General features: G+C 55.9%; 2 protein-coding genes across 15 annotated transcripts in view; both read right to left on the reverse strand.

Moving 5' to 3' along the window:
- The window catches only part of DYSF (dysferlin), an 85,452-nt gene extending 80,045 nt beyond the window's left edge, over positions 1–5,407 (reverse strand). For 7 of the 11 annotated variants that reach the window (XM_065662640.1, XM_065662612.1, XM_065662626.1 and 4 more), the window contains exon 1: positions 5,289–5,407. In XM_065662640.1, coding sequence (XP_065518712.1) covers positions 5,289–5,376 — 88 coding nt within the window. In that variant the 5' untranslated portion in view covers positions 5,377–5,407. Of the gene's footprint in view, positions 1–2,654; positions 2,782–3,350; positions 3,907–5,288 lie in introns of those variants that run through there. The other 4 variants (XM_065662584.1, XM_065662618.1, XM_065662602.1 and 1 more) reach the window with 4 other exon arrangements.
- A 1,790-nt stretch (positions 5,408–7,197) lies between these two features.
- ZNF638 (zinc finger protein 638) overlaps positions 7,198–16,420 on the reverse strand; it is a 55,123-nt gene continuing 45,900 nt past the window's right edge. For 3 of the 4 annotated variants that reach the window (XM_065662554.1, XM_065662548.1, XM_065662573.1), the window contains 6 exons: positions 14,773–16,198; positions 14,137–14,202; positions 11,890–12,841; positions 10,724–10,816; positions 8,893–9,011; positions 7,198–7,481 (listed from right to left, as the gene is read on the reverse strand). In XM_065662554.1, coding sequence (XP_065518626.1) covers positions 7,434–7,481; positions 8,893–9,011; positions 10,724–10,816; positions 11,890–12,841; positions 14,137–14,202; positions 14,773–16,198 — 2,704 coding nt within the window. In that variant the 3' untranslated portion in view covers positions 7,198–7,433. The remainder of the gene's footprint in view (positions 7,482–8,892; positions 9,012–10,723; positions 10,817–11,889; positions 12,842–14,136; positions 14,203–14,772; positions 16,199–16,420) is intronic. The other variant, XM_065662564.1, reaches the window with a different exon arrangement.

Raw genomic sequence — 16,420 nt, forward strand, 5'->3', positions numbered from 1 at the left:
TGGATGAGGAAGGAGATGCAAGGACGGGGATGCAGGGGTGGGGATGCAGGGAGAGGGATGCAGGGATGGGGATACAGGGATGGGGATGCTGGGGTGGGGATGCACGGATGGGGATGTTGGGGTGGGGATGCAGGGAAGGGGATGCAGGGATGAGGATGCAGGGGTGGGGATAGAAGCACGGGGATGCAGGGGTGGGGATGTAAGGATGGGGATGCAGGGGTGGGGATGCAGGGATGGGGATGCAGGCACAGGGCTGCAGGGATGGGGATGCAGGGATGGGGATGAAGGTACGGGGATGCTGGGATGGGGATGCAGGGATGGGGATGAAGGTACGGGGATGCTGGGATGGGGATGCAGGGATGGGGATGCAGGCACGGGGATGCAGTGGTGGGGATGCAGGGATGGGGATGCAGGGATGGGGATGCAGGCACGGGGATGCAGGGATGGGGATGCAGGCATAGGGATGCAGGGATGGGGATGCAGGCACGGGGATGCAGTGGTGGGGATGCAGGGATGGGGATGCAGGGATGGGGATGCAGGCACGGGGATGCAGGCACGGGGATGCAGGCACGGGGATGCAGGCACGGGGATGCAGGGATGGGGATGCAGGCATGGGGCTGCAGGCACAGGGATGCAGGGATGGGGATGCAGGCACGGGGATGCAGCCCCATCCCTGGCTGCAGCCCAAAGCCAAGGCCCTGCAGCACTGGGGGGACCCCAGGACCCCCCCACAGCCACGACCCTCAGGTCACACCGAGCTCTGGCCATGAGCCCGCCGGGGCCGCGTCACGGGAGGGACTGGGGGGGAAGAGGAAGAGGAAGAGGCGAACAATAGCAGTGACTCAGAGCCCGGGGCCAGCGGAGCCCGGCCGGGCCATGGCGGGATGCAGGAGACAGGGACACAGATACAGGGAGAGGAGATGGGGACACGAGATGAGAGAGATGATAGATACGATATGATATATGATGTGATACGATATGGTATGATACGGTATTGTATCACATCATAGCGAGAGATCATAGAATCCCAGATCAATTTAGGTTGGAAGGGACCTTAAAGCTCCTCCAGCTCCAACCCCTGCCCCGGGCAGGGACCCCTTCCACTGGAGCAGCTTGCTCCAAGCCCCTGTGTCCAACCTGGCCTTGAGCACTGCCAGGAATGGAGTAGGGAGATGATGGATAGAGAGAGATGATACAGAGATACAGAGGAGATGAGATGATCCAGAGATACAGAGGAGATGAGATGATACAAAGATGACCGAGATACAGAGGACACAGAGAGACATGATTGGGAAGAGATATGGTAGATTGATAGGCTAGGTACAGAGAGATGGATAGAGAGGGATAAAGAAGGGGATATATGGGTGCTCTAGGATGTGGATGTGGCACACGGGGTGACAGGAGCCCAAGCTGCCCACTCACAGCATCCTCCTCTCTCTGTTCACTTCAGCATCACTGAATCCCTCTTTCCCCATTCCAGCTTTAAGGAATCTGCCAAACGTTCCAAGCTGAAGCAGTGGGAGCCAGGCTGGAGCTGGCAAGAGGCAGAGCTGCCATCACCTGGGTACAGCACCTCTGACGGTGGCACTGAGCCCGAGGGCAGCAACCCCCTGCCCAGGTGTGCTCCCTGCTTGTGGCTCATTGCTATGGGATGCAGAGCCGTGGAATTCCGCTCAGGATGTGATTTGGGTGATGAGAGCCGCTTTCTGCCTTGGCTGTGGGTGGATGGAGGGATGGAGGGAGGGACAGGCTGATAGGTGGAGGGATGAAGGAAGAAAATGGATAGGTGAATGGATGGGGAGATGGGTGGGAAAGATGGAGGGATAGTGGGATGGATGGATGGATGGATGGATGGATGGATGGATGGATGGATGGATGGATGGATGGGTGGATGGGTGGATGGAGAAGATGAAGGGGTAGTGGGACAGGTGGAAGGATGGATGGATGGATGGATGGATGGATGGATGGATGGATGGATGGATGGATGGATGGATGGATGGATGGATGGATGGATGGATGGATGGAGAAGATGAAGGGATAATGGGACAGGTGGAAGGATGGATGGATGGATGGATGGGTGGGTGGATGGATGGATGGATGGATGGATGGACGGACGAAGGGAGAGAGGAAGCCACCCTGGGCAAGCACCCAGCACCACAGCAGGATGGACCCACAAGAGATCCCGGTGCTGCAGCAGCACCATTCCCGCACCCCGCAGCACAGGAAAAGCCCGGTCAGGAGCCACTCATCCCTTTCCTTCCCTTATTTTTATCCCTCGGGCTAAAAATGGCCATTCCCCATCACCAGGAAAGCGCTGCCCCATTCCTGGCAGTGCTCAAGGCCAGGCTGGACACAGGGGCTTGGAGCAAGCTGCTCCAGTGGAAGGGGTCCCTGCCCATGGCAGGGGTTGGGGCTGGAGGAGCTTTAAGGTCCCTTCCAACCCAAACCATTCCGTGGTCCTATGAAAGGATTTTGTATGGATTTAGGATAAGGATGGAGCTTAGCAAAGCCTGGATTCTGTGGGGTGTCCGGCCAGGACGTACGTCCTGGCCGGACACCCCACAGAATCCAGGCTTTGCTGGGAATGCGAGGAGCCAAACCCTTTCCAAAGCCCTATTCCTGCCCATCCCAACCCAAATCTGGGATATCCTCACCTCGGAACGTCAAGCTGGCCACAGGATCGCTTTGCTTGTCCCCCTTCTCCAAGTTGGGGAGATGGGTGGCACGTTGGAGCAAGCAACGCAGCATGGCTGGGCAATGGGAGCCAGGGCAAAGGGAAGGCTAAAGAGGGCAGGATGTGGTCCCCATTGACACCTCCCCATATCCCGGTCCATCCCACATTCCCCCCCCCCCCCTTCTGCTTCCCAAGGAGGGAGGAGGAGCCGATGGGGAAGCGGCATCAAGCGCCTCGATGCGGCTGCTGCTAGGGATGCAAGGTTGGGATGCTGGAAGTGCTGGGAAGGGGGTGAAGAATCGGGATCAGGGATGCTGGGAGGTGTCGGGATGGTGAATTAAAGCAGTGGGATACGGGGATGCTGGGAGATGCCGGGGTGGTCAATAAAGCAGATAGGACTAGGGATGCTGTGAGCCCTGGGGATGCCCTAAAAGTGGGATCCAGGGATGCTGCGAGCACCAGGGATGGGAAGCTAAGTCATTGGGACCCAGGAATGCTGTAAAGCTCAAGGGCGTCCCAACACCGGGATCTGGGGATGCTGTGAGCCCCAGGGATGGGAAGCTAAATCACCCCGACCTAGGGATGCTGCGAGCTCTGCGGATGCCCAAGCACTGGGATCTGGGGATGCTGCAAGCTCCAGGGATGCTCTAAGTCTCAGGGATAGTAAATAACGCACCAGGATCTGGGAATGCTGTGAGCTCTGCGGATGCCCAGGCACCGGGATCCAGGGATGCTTCAAGTCCCAGGCTGACAAACTACATCACTGGGACTCAGGGATGCTGCAAGTTCTGGGAATGCCCAAGCACCGGGATGCAGGGATGGTGCCAGCTCCAGGGATGGGAAATTAAATCACTTGGACCTGAGGATGCTGCGAGCTCCGGGGATGCCCAAACACTGGGATCCTGGGATGCTGCAAGCCCCACAGATGAGAAATAAAGCCACTGAATGCTACAAAGGATGTGCCAGCACCAGGATCTGGGAATGCTGCAAGCCCCAGAGGTGGTAAATTGAATCACTTGGATCTGGGGATGCTGTGAGCTCTGGGGTTGCTCAAAGACTGGGATTCAGGGATGCCACAAGCTCCAGGGATGGGAAATTAAGTCACCAGGACCAACGGATGCTGCAAACCTCGAGGATGCCCAAGGACCAGGATCCGGAGCATCTGTGAACCCCAGGGATGCTCTAAGCTTGGGGATAGTAAATGCATCACCTGGATCTGGGGATGCTCAGGCACCAGGGTCCAGGGATGCTGCAGGCACCAGGGATGTGAAATTAAGCCATCAGGATGGTAAATTAAGTGGGAAATTGAGTCATCGGAGTGATGCTGTGACCCCCCCCAAGGATGCTCCAGCACCAGGATCCAGGGATACTTCAAGCCCCAGGGATGGGAAATTAAATCACATGGACCTGCGGATGCTGCAGGCCCCAGGAATGCAATTAAATCACTGGGAGCAGGAATGCTGTGAACCCCAAGGATGCCCCAGCACCGGGATCTGGGAATGCCGCAAGCCTCGGGGATGGTAAATTAAATCATCAGGATGCAGGAATGTTGCGAACCCTGAGGATCAGAGGGATCAAACCCTGGGATGCTCCAGCACCAGGATCCAAGGATCAAGCTCTGGTACAGTAAATAAATCACCCGGATCTGGGAATGCTGCGAGTCCTATCATGGTACATAAATCCCTGGAATGCAGGGATTCTGCAGGCCCTGGGAATGGTCAATAAATCACCCGGATCTGGGAATGCTCCAGGGATGGTGAATCAGCAGGCCCAGGGATGCTGCGACTTTGGGATGCCCGAGCACAGGGCCCGGGGATGCAGCAACCCCTGGGGATGGGGATCACCCGGCATCAGGGATGCTGCCGGCCCCGCGGGTGCAGGACCACGAGCACCGGGGATGCTGTGAGCTGGGGGTGCCCCCCCCCCGAGATGGGACCCCCAGCCCCGGGGATGCTGCACCAATGGGGACACAACAGCGCTGGGTGGGGGGGTCCCACTGCTGGGGTGGTGGTGGGGGGGGGGGCGTGAGCACCCACCAGCACCCAAACCTCAGGTTGGCCTCACTGTGAACCCCCCATGGGGTCAGGAGCAGCCCTGCTCCGAGCCCCCCCACCCCGGGGGACACCGTTGTGGGGGGGGACACACACACACATTGGAACCAGTGGGGTCCCCATTGCCCATCACCACCATTTAGGGTCACTTGTCCTGTGCCCCCCCCCTTTCTCCTGGGGGGACTCTGAAGGGGGGGATCCGGACCCCAACACGTTCCCTTTCAATGGGGGGGGGGGTACAGGAATGGGGGTGGTAGCGTGTCCCCGTCCCCCCCCCCCCAGCACGGAGCAGGGCCACAAATAGGCTGGCAGCGGTGCGGTCACCGCTCAGCTATGCCTATGTGCCTATGCCTATGTCTGCACATGCCCCCCCCCAACAGCATCGCCCCCCCCAGCCCCGGTAAGGCCGGAACCGGCACCGGGGAATAACGGGACTGACGGAGCTGGAATGACACGGACCCCCCCCCCCCGGGGTACCCTCTATGGCACCCCCAGAACTGAACCCCCCCCCCCCCCCGGCTTCCCCCTATGGGCCCCCCCCCCCGGCGCCGGTCGGCTCTCACCCCCGAGCGCGGCGGAGCAATACGCGTCGCTGATGTCCGCGTCCGCCGTGCGGACGTTCTCGGCCCGGAGGATGAAGACCCGGAGCATCGCCCCGGCCCGGCCGCCACCGCCCCAAGGACCCCCCCCGGCCCGGCCCCGCCTCCCTTAAAGGGGAACGGCCCCGGGGCGGTGCGGGGCTGGAGGCTCCCCCCCCCCCCCTCCAACCGCAGCAAGGGTTAATGCGTGCCCCCTATGGGGAGGGGGGAACCGGTTCGTGCCCCCCCCATCCGGACCCCCCCCCCCCCCCTGCACCCCCAGATGCGCTTTGCCGCAGGCAGGAGGGGGCAGACCCCCGGGTCAGCCCCAGCCCATCACCGTGCAGCTGGGCTGGGGGGGGACACACGCTGCTATAGGGTGGGATAACGGGGTTTTGGGGGGGTGAGCTATGTGCACAAAGGGGGGTCACCCCCCAGCCCCAACACGGGGTCCAGCCGCAGGTCCTTCCCCTGCCTCAGTTTCCCCCCCCCGGGGTGGGACATCTCCCGTTTTGGCCGCACGGTGACAGCTGGGAATGAGGGACACGGCCCCGGCTGCTCCCGGGGTGCTATTTTTACCCCTGGGTTTCCCAGCAGGCAGCTCAGCAAGATCCCTCCTTCCATGATCCTGGCCAGGACCCACCACGCCACGGCCCCCATCCCGCTCCTTTCACCCCCTTTGGCGTTATCCAAACCCATTCCATAGTGATGGAGCTGCAGGGAACCTGGAGAGGGGCTTGGGACAAGGGCCTGTAGGGCCAGGCCAAGGGGAATGGCTTGAACCTGCCTGAGGGGAGACTGAGCTGAGCTCTTAGGCAGAAGCTCTTCCCTGGGAGGGTGCCCGGAGAAGCTGTGGCTGCCCCATCGCTGTGATGGAGCCAGGACGGATGCACCCCCATCCAGCTGGGAGCTGGTATTCCCGAATCTCTTCCGCACGAATTGCCATGAACCCAGCAGTTACCGGTAAGCGAAGCAGCAGTGATTCAGCGGTTAAATAAGGAACCCATTCCCATGGGATGACAGTGCCACCCATCAGGGAAGAGGAGGCTGACCCCGGCCTCGTGCACTTTCTTCCCCTGAGTCATCCTCCCTGGCTTGCCAAGAATGCGCTGGCCCAAATCCCACACACCCAGGGCCTAAAGGGGATGCAGCAAACCTGGAGAGGGGATGAGGCTTTAGCAAAGGAAACACTGCCAGCTCCCGGTGGCAAACACGGCCCTCAATGGGAGATGATCCCATGAAGTCCTTCAGGCGCAGAGGACGTCGCTGCATCCCAGGAAGTGTGCGCAGAGAGGTGTTTGTATTCCATGGGTTGAAAGCACTGATGGATGCTGAGCTGCTAAATGGCTTTAGGTACCCATCCACCACCCGATGGCCGCTGTGCATGGGCAGATAGAGCCGGCTCTGAAGGCTCCAGAGAACCTGGCTTTGGGCTCTCCACGCAGTTGGTGGCCGAGAGGTTACAGAGCTCCATCCGCTATCAGAGAACCCCAGAGCGGCTCATCCAGCTCCCTTGGTTCATCACTGCCCTTGCCCCGTCCCTTCCTCCCTTGTCCCAAGCCCCTCTCCAGGTTCCCTGTGTCCCCTTTAGGCACTGGAGCTGCTCTAAGGGCTCCCCTTCACCCAGCAGAGGGGCAGGATCCCCTCCCTGAGCTGCTGCTCATGCTCTGGGGGTGCAGCCCAGGCCCCCAAGCCCCAGTCCCTGCTGTGGAGCAGCGGATGCAGCACAAGGAATTCCATGCATGGATTGCTCCATGAAGCAGCACCACAGAGGTCTCGCACTGGATTCCTTCCTCCAGCGTGTTATGTCTATGTCTATGTGCCTGTGTCTATATCTGTGTCTGTACACAGCGGCAGCAGCAGACAACAAAGGACACCAGCTGCACCCAAGGTGTGAACTATACAGTTAAGAACATTTAATTCCTGTTGCCACTCGCAGCCTCGCCCCAGGGGGTGATTTGATGGGCAAACACGAGCCACCAACCACGCTCCGGGTTTAGCCTCTACTGAGCTCAGATTTATACAGACTGAGTGCTGCTGAAAGGAAAATACAGATCAAACCATAGCAAAATACACAAAGTTCACTGGACCCTAAGGTTTATTCACCAGAAGAGCTCCTCTTGCCTCGGATCACCTCCAGCTCCTCTGCTCCTGCCCAGGCTGCTTGGCCATGAATTTCTGTGGAGATAAGGGGAAACAGTGAGAAGGAATCATGGTATTCCTCAGTTCACAAGGAGATCATCTCAGGAACGCACTGGCCAAAAGTCACCCTACTTCTCACACTGGCACTGCATGATCAGGGGCTGGAGCACCTCCCGTATGAAGACAGGCTGAGGAAGTTGGGGTTGTTCAGCCTGGAGAAGAGAAGGCTGCGTGGGGACCTCAGAGCAGCTTCCAGTACCTGAAGGGGGCCTATAGGGATGCTGGGGAGGGACTCTTCATTTTGGACTGTAGTGACAGGACAAGGGGTAACGGGTTCAAACTGAAACAGGGGAAGTTTAGATTGGGTCTAAGGAGGAAATTCTTTCCTGTGAGGGTGCTGAGGCACTGGAATGGGTTGCCCAGGGAGGTTGTGAGTGCTCCATCCCTGGCAGTGTTCAAGGCCAGGTTGGATGAAGCCTTGTGTGGGATGGTTTAGTGTGAGGTGTCCCTGCCCATGGCAGGGGGGTTGGAACTGGGTGATCTTGAGGTCCTTTCCAACCCTAACTGTTCTATCATTCTATGATCCACACCAAAACCCGCCGCAAAGGCTTGCTCCCAGCTGGAACACACGCACACAGGGGCACCAAGTGGGGAAGGGGGGACATGGAGGTGATGGAGCGAGGCCATGGAGCTGCTGCGAGGGCTGGAGCAGCTCTGCTGTGAGCCAGGCTGAGAGAGCTGGGCTGGGGCAGCCTGGAGAAGAGAAGGCTCCTGAAGGGGAGACCTTATCACATGTGCCAGTGCCTAAAGGGTGGATCCAGAGAAGATGGAGGCTCCCTCTGTACAAGGAATCCCATGGAAAGCTGAGGGGTGATGGGCACAAGTTACTGCTGGGGAGATTCCAGCTGGACACAAGAGGAAAACCTTTCACACTGGGAACAACCAGGGACTGGAATAGGAAGTGGTGACTCCCCAGTGCTGGACACTTACGACTGGGCTGCACAGGGTGCTGGGCCATCCAGTCTAGGTCATGTTGGCCAAGAAAGGTTGGACCAAATGATCCTTCGGGTCACTTCCACTGGGATTCATGGATTTTGGGATGCAAGAGCCTGGGAGGGGGCTGCCCAGGGAGCTTGGTTCTGCCTAATGTGGTGCTTGGCAACAGAACCTGGGCTAGAGGAGGAGCAGCAGCGCGGGTTTGACTTCCAAGGTCTTGGCTTTTGAGCCTGGCTGAGCATCCCCCTTCTGTGGGAGGAGGTCGGTGCTTGCCCTTGCCTTGCTCATGGTTGTTATTTAACAATGTCTGCATCTGGGTTTAAAGCTAAAAACCCCAGAAGTATTAACGTGAGCTCCCTTTGCCATTAGGATGTTACAGCCCTTGTTAAAACAAACGTGTTTAGAACCAGATTCCTCCCATCCTGCTGTGCCCCAGCAGCTCCAGCTTTACCTCCAGGTTCTGCCTGTGAAGTGGTGTCTTGCAGTGGTTTTTCACAGAGGTTTCTTTTGCGTAGAACAAGGAGCAGATCTGACAGAAGAAGCCAGCCTTGGGCACCAGGTAATCCAGATCTGAGGAGACAGCACCCAACAGTCACAGACCACAGCTCCAGAGCATCCAACAGTCACAGACCACAGCTCCAGAGCATCCAACAGTCACAGACCACAGCTCCAGAGCATCCAACAGTCACAGACCACAGCTCCAGAGCATCCCAGTCACAAATCCCAGCTCCAGAGCATCCCAGCCACACACCACAGCTTTACAGAAGGACTAAAAATCACATTCTTGGAGCCAAATCTGTGCAATTTGTTCTCACTGGAATTAATTTAGTTCTAGTTTATCAGTATTCAAAAAGTGAGGCTTCTGATCCGAGCTGCTCACCTGCCCTGGATCAGTGAACAGAGGAGGGGAGGGAATTGATGTGAACAGAGGATCTGACCCTCTTGGATCTGAAGATCTCTGCAACCACCTCAGCACCTTCTGGCCTTAAAAGCATTGTACATGGACAGTGGGATGAGAACCCTCAGCAGGCTGCTGCTGGCATGGAGCTGCATGGTGTGACCCACACGCTGGAGGGAAAGGATGGGATCCAGAGGGACCTGGACACGCTGGAGAGGCGGAACCTCATGGAGTTCAACAAGGCCAAGGGCAAGGTCCTGCCCCTGGGCTGGGGCAATTTCAGCACAAGCACAGGCTGGGGAAGAGTGAATGGAGCAGCCTGAGGAGACCTGAGAGCAGCTCCAGTGCCTAAAGGGGCTGCAGGAAACTTGGAGAGGGGCTTGGGACAAGGGCCTGGAGGGCCAGGCCAAGGGGAATGGCTTGAACCTGCCCGAGGGGAGACTGAGCTGAGCTCTTAGGCAGAAGCTCTTCCCTGTGAGGGTGCTGAGGCGCTGGCACAGGGTGCCCAGAGAAGCTGTGGCTGCCCCATCCCTGGCAGTGCTCAAGGCCAGGTTGGACACAGGGGCTTGGAGCAAGCTGCTCCGGTGGAAGGGGTCCCTGCCTGGGGCAGGGGTTGGAGCTGGAGGAGCTTTAAGGCCCCTTCCAACACAAACCATTCCATGGTTCCATGTTTCTACGGAACACAACTCATTTGCTATGTTGAACCCTGTCCTGCCAGGTGTTACACAAGCTTTCTGGAATGTGACTGTGTTACACAAGGCATTGAGCAAGAATCCATGTTTTCCTAGAAACTTCTGTTACAGTTTCAGGGTTATCAGTAGCTTTATGGGAAGGTATTTTAGAGGAAGATTTGGGGGAAAAATATATATATACACACATAGAACCTTCTAAAAGAGTGTCAGCAATTCCCTCACTTCTCTACATTGAAGCTGGTAATAAAACATTGGCAGGGTGAGAAGACTAAGTAGGAATCGTGCAGCACTGTGAAATACTATAGATTAGATATATTTGTATACCTAAATATATAAGCTAGATATATTTATAGAGAGACATTATCGATGTGTATTCATTAGGAATGAATTAGCCTGTATTTGGAAACTACAGGGGGAAAAAGACCTTTTCACTTTGCTGCTGCTATTAAGCCACAGCAGAGACTTTAACTTGGGGTTGAACTGGATGAGCTTCCAAGTCCCTTCCAGCCCAAACCAGCCTGGGGTTCTGTGAAACACCCGCTTGTAGGAGCCAAGGTGAAAACACAGATTACGGGCCACGACCTTGAAATTCAATGTGGTAATGGGCCAAAGGAGCTGTTTCCAAATGGGCAAGAAGCCGTCCGCCAGTGGGAGCAGCACGGAGCATGTGGGGTGTGTGGATGTGGGGATACCTTTTGGAGCACTCTGCGCCTTTGATACACCTGATGAAGGCAGTTTCTTCCTCTTAGACTTCAGGTCCTTCCCTGCTGATCCCAGGTGACCTGCTGGGGGCAGAGACACAGTTAAACACAGGCATTGCCTCAGTGACGAGTATTCTATACCCAGCTGCAACAAGCTCGGTGCTGCTTGACACCAACACCATCCACACGGCCTCACTATTGTCTACATGACTCAGTTTGGTCTCTCCGGAGAGAAACCTTCCAGAATTCCCAGCATCAATCCTGCAGGTGGGACAGCACTGGGCCACGTATGGCCCCAATGCTGCAGTGATGTAAGATAGATCTAAGTTCTTCCCTGTGAGGGTGCTGAGGCGCTGGCACAGGGTGCCCAGAGAAGCTGTGGCTGCCCCATCCCTGGCAGTACTCAAGGCCAGGCTGGACTCAGGGGCTTGGAGCAAGCTGCTCCAGGGGAAGGGGTCCCTGCCCGTGGCAGGGGTTGGGGCTGGAGGAGCTTTAAGGTCCCTTCCACCCAAACCACTCTGGGATCGGATGCTTTTATGATGCTTAAAACCCTTTGGTTTAACAAGATCCCGGCTGCTTCTCCAGCTCCTCCATCCCTGCACGACTCAGCCTGCCCTGCTCTATGGGGATGGTAGATGGGAGAAAAGCTCTTCCAGAGCAGGACAGAAGGTGCTGGGTCAGTCAGGGCTGGCTTCCAGCAGCAGGGACAGGACACGTCACAGCAGTGGGCTGCATTGTGCATGTCCTGCACCCACGCCTTGGCCAAGACCTTTTCAAGAGCTCTCCCTGCATTAGGCTTCCTTAACCCTTTGCTAACTCCAGCCTAAAGACGATGTTCTACACTTCTCCCTCTAGATCCAGCTTGGATGCGGTTACATCCCTGTATCTCTGTGTCTAACTCAAGTCACTCACCTGTTCTAATGCAATTTGGCTCCGGAATTAAAGACTATCAATAATCTGCACAGCGTTAGGTGCTTCGCCAAGCCCAACGGCAAGAAAAGAAATGATCTTCTCCAATTTCAGCCACTGTAACCACCCCATGAAGACTTAACCAACACACAGCTTGGTTTTACATCAAAGAAAGAGGCTTTGTGAAGTGCATTAGTAACAATGACAAGCATCTTCTTTTCCCCCTAGAACTGCAGGGGGTTCCTCACCTTTGGACTTTGAGACTGCAGTAATTTCTTTCTCTGCAGTCGTATCTCCTTGAATTTCCATTTCTTCTGGTCCTGCAACAGCAACACTATCCTTCTCCTCTGGTCCTGCAACAGCAATGACATCTTCACTGCCTGCATCCTGAGTTTTCCCTGGGAAAGAGTTTTCTTCCTCCTCGTCCTCCTCTCCGACTTCATCCACCGTGACAAAGTTCAGTTCCTCTTTCAGGCGATTGAAATCGGCCAGAAAATCATCTTCATCCTCGTTCACTTCATCCAAAGTCACCAGAGGGTTGTCCTCATTGTCCTCCTGTATCTCATCGACCGTCACCAGCGCACTGGGATCATCAGGCACCGGAGGGGAAGCGCCATCCCTGGCGTCCTCAGCAGCCACCTCATCGTCCTCCCTGGGCACATCCTCAAGGCTCAGGTCCGTCGGCTCGTTCAGAGGCAGCTCCTCCACTTCACCAATCTCATCCACAGTGACCAAGGGTTCAGCTTTCAAATCCTGCTCCTCAAAATCCAACCTCGCCGTGTCCTTCTGGGAACCCAGATCCTCCTGCTCCGAGATCTCATCCAAAGTAACAAGCGACTGCGGATCCTTCACTGCCTCTGAGAGTTCCTCTTCCTCCATCACTTCGTCCACTACAACCAGGCCCTGAGGGTCACCGAGGGCTTCTAAGGTAGCAACTGCCATGAGTGGGGTTGAGCCCTCCTCTTCCTCCCCAATCTCATCCAGGGTGACAAAGGAGAGCTCGTTCTCAGCGATGTGGGCCATGGACCTCTTCCCTTTCCTCCTCTTGGAGCTCGGCGCGGCGGCGGAGCTGCCTTTAGCTCCTGCTTTTCTCTTCGCCCTCGCTGGTTTTCGCCGTGCTTTAACAGGAGGCTCGACTTCCTCTACGACCTCATCCACGGTAACAAACTCATCCAGGTTAAACGGGAACAGCTCTTCCTCCTGGGAAGTGGAAGGATGCGAACACAGCAAAGTTTAGCACTCACCCAGCGACACGAACGCCTCCAGCAGCATCCCCAGGTACCTGCTCAAAAGCCCGCATGCTGAAAGCGGCTGAAAGGTGGGGGGGAAATGGCACTTGCCAGGCCTTGAATCGCAACTGGAAGAGTTTTCATTACCAGCATTTGTGCGGTGCAGCAGCTTTAATTCAGGAACCCCAAGTGGTTTTCAAACACACACCGGATGAATAGACACAAATTGTGTCTATTAAAAGAACTGGGCGGGTGCCATGGATACTGCTCTGTGTTTCTGCCCTCACTTGCAGGAAGACAGCGAATATCTGAGTGCCTCCAGAGCGTCCCCAGCCTGGGGGAGACTGGATGGAACAACCCTGAGGAGAAGGACTTGCGGGGGTTAGAGGAGACCTGACGGAGCGAGGCCAGAGGAGGCCATGGAGATGCTGCGAGGGCTGGAGCAGCTCTGCTCTGGAGCCAGGCTGAGAGAGCTGGGCTGGGGCAGCCTGGACAAGAGAAGGCTCCTGAAGGGGAGACCTGAGAGCAGCTCCAGGGCCTAAAGGGGCTGCAGGGAACCTGGAGAGGGGCTTGGGACAAGGGCCTGTAGGGACAGGCCAAGGGGAATGGCTTGAACCTGCCCGAGGGGAGACTGAGATGAGCTCTTTGTCATTTGAACCCCTAATGCTACTTCTACAGACTCACCAAGATGGACTTTTATTCCTATTATTATTTTTATTAACTACTTTCCGCTTTTCTTCCCTAAAGCCCAGCTTATGTAAGAGGGAGAACCGGATGCATCTTTTCAGTGCAGGCTTTCCAGCCCACAGGCTCCCAAGCTCTTCCTCAAACCATCACTGCACCAAACTGTCCCATAACTCATCCTTGCTCTGCAGAACCCACAGGCAGCATCTCTGCATGGAAGAAGTACATGGACGGGGATGGGCTTTGTCCCTCCTGTCAGACAAAAGCATTTCTAAAGAGCTGGAAGACATCAGCCTACCTTCCCCTTCTTGCAGGGTGATGACAAGCAGAGATCTCACGCAGAGAGAATTCATTCTCTCTTTCTCCAAGAAATAACATCCAAGACCCAAAAATAACTCCCTTTTAACACACATTTCTTGGATTCAGCTTCTCTTCCAAATGACTCAACCCTACAGCTCTATGCCCACAGTCTGTAACAAGAAATTCCCCACGGAAGGATGCTAAAGGTGCTTGGTACACATGCACATACACATGCTCCCAAGACAGCCTGGACTCCGAGCCCAGCTGTGGTTGTGTCCTTACCTCCTTTGGTTTCGCACTGCTGGCTGTGCCACTTTTTGAGGGTTTAGCATCTCCATCACCAGAAACCTGCAAGATCAGACAGAAGCTGCCATAAAACCAGCTCAGCCGAGCAGCCTGCCCACAAGAGAAGAGTTACAAAGACACTCAGCTAGGGCTCTGCTCCCTTAAGGAGCTTTAAGTTGTCCAGATTGCTGCTCCTGATCCCATTCTTGGCAAATACACCACTAAGCCAACCATCAGCGGGAGGATCCAGGCACCAAGTCACAGGTTAACAGCCTCTTTGCAGTAAGCAGGGTCTGTGCAGGGCTTGACAAAGCAAATACCAGCTCACAGAAGGACACACAGCTTATTAATTCCCATTAATCCAAGAACATAAAGTTATGACACTCAATGAAGGCTCATTCCAAAACCTCCTTCCTCAACTTTTATCCAAGTAGCGTTCTCAAAGCAGTTACGTACCTGCGTTGCTCACATGGCATCTATAGGTTGGCCACCATCTCGCTATTCCAGCTGGGCTCCTGGCCCACACCAGCTCGCTTATGGGTAAGGGATGGGGAACATAACCTCATGGTCCCAGTCTGAGCATGGAGTTAGTTACTCATGAGGCAACAGAACCGGCCTTCCTGCCCTCCTCACCTTAGTGCTGCTGTTGTCTTTCTTCATGCTGGAGGGTCTACTCTCTCCCTCTTGAGTCTGTTTTGAACTAGCCCTAGATTCCACTTGGGACTCCTCTTGCTGAGATGAATTCCTCCCATTGCCTCCCTTGCCATCAACAACAGAGCTTCTGCTCACTTCAGTGCTGCTGCCATCAACCAGGCTTGGTCTGCTGCCATCAGGTTTGGGGGCATCACCTTCTTTTGACGTTATCTTCTTCTCCACCACCACCGGGCTTTGGGCCTCAGGCTTCGAGGGGGCTTTCTGCTCCCCTCCTTTACATGGCGAAGGCTCACTTCTCCACACTGCAACCCTTGACTTGGCTATGTCTGGAAGAGACAGCACTGCCCTCAGGATCGTTTTAGCAGCAGAGGAACATTCCTTGACACATGCAGGGGAGCTCAATGTAAGAGCTTTGGGGGCTTCATCAGCTCTTGATGCTCCTGCCCCGTTATCTGGATGGGGTTTCACCAAACTTCCCTCATTCTTCTCACTGGCAGCACTTGCAGCCTTCACCGTAACAGCCCCAACCTTGGCCATGGGCTGCTCCGGTTTCTTCTGTGTCTCTGCCCCAGCCCCGACCGAAAGCTTTCTGGGGTTCTCCTCCACAGCTCTTCCAGCTCGGAGCACAGACTCTTCTGCTTGCACCTCTCTGCCTGCTCCAGCTCCATCCAGCTTCTTCTCCACAGGTGCCCAAGCTTTAAGCACAGGTTTCTTCTCTGTCAGCAGAGCTACAGACGGTCCAACCTTGAGTTTCAACCCATCAAAACCAAGTTTCTTTTCAGGAGCATCCGACTTGTCGGTTGGTTGCGTGGCAACAGATGACACCACCTGCACTGGTGCCAGGCCAGAGCTGGAGGGCATCACCTTGGGGACAGCCACCACTGATTCCCCTCCTGCTGGGCTCACAGCACAACCTGATGGCACATCTTCAGCCTTGCCCACATGGGACAGCTCTTCTGGTGGCTCAGCAGCAGGAGGGGACAACTCTTCACCTTTCTCTTTAACCTCCTTCTTTGGTGCAGACACAACAGCAGGTTCAGGCAGCACCGGTTTGGTATCACCTTGAGCTGCCTCTTCTTCCTCCACGCTGTGGGGGGGTGGTGGTGGTGGTGGTGACATCTCCTCCAGCTTCACTTGGGGTGGCTCAGTACCAATGGGTTTGATGGATGCTGCAGTCACTCCAGGGCCCACCTTCTCCACCGGCGCCTCCATCAGTCTCACAGCAAGGTCCCTTCCTGCTCTTTCAAGGTGGGACTCAGAGGGCTCTACGAGTCCTGCTGACTCCTCTTCTTTGACATGAGAGATGGCAATGGCTCCTTCCTTTGCCACACTGGGCTCTACTGGAGGATTAGCAGCTGCTCTTTGCACCACTCCTGATCCCTCTGGATATATTTTCAAGCCAGAGCTAAATGCATTTAAAAGAAACAGAAGAAATCAAACCATGTTGGAGAATTCTACAGTTACCAGCAAGCTCTTGACGCCAATGGTGGGGGGTTCCTGATGCATTTAGTGCTTGGAAATCTCCCCTCTGAGCGTTACAACGGTTACAAACCTGGAGGTGAATGGCTCATTGGGTTTATGCTTTGGTTTCATCCACCTCAAAGCCTCTGTCCCTGTGCTACCTGCA

This window comes from Lathamus discolor, chromosome 1, assembly GCF_037157495.1.
Source record: "Lathamus discolor isolate bLatDis1 chromosome 1, bLatDis1.hap1, whole genome shotgun sequence".
NCBI lineage: Eukaryota > Metazoa > Chordata > Aves > Psittaciformes > Psittacidae > Lathamus > Lathamus discolor.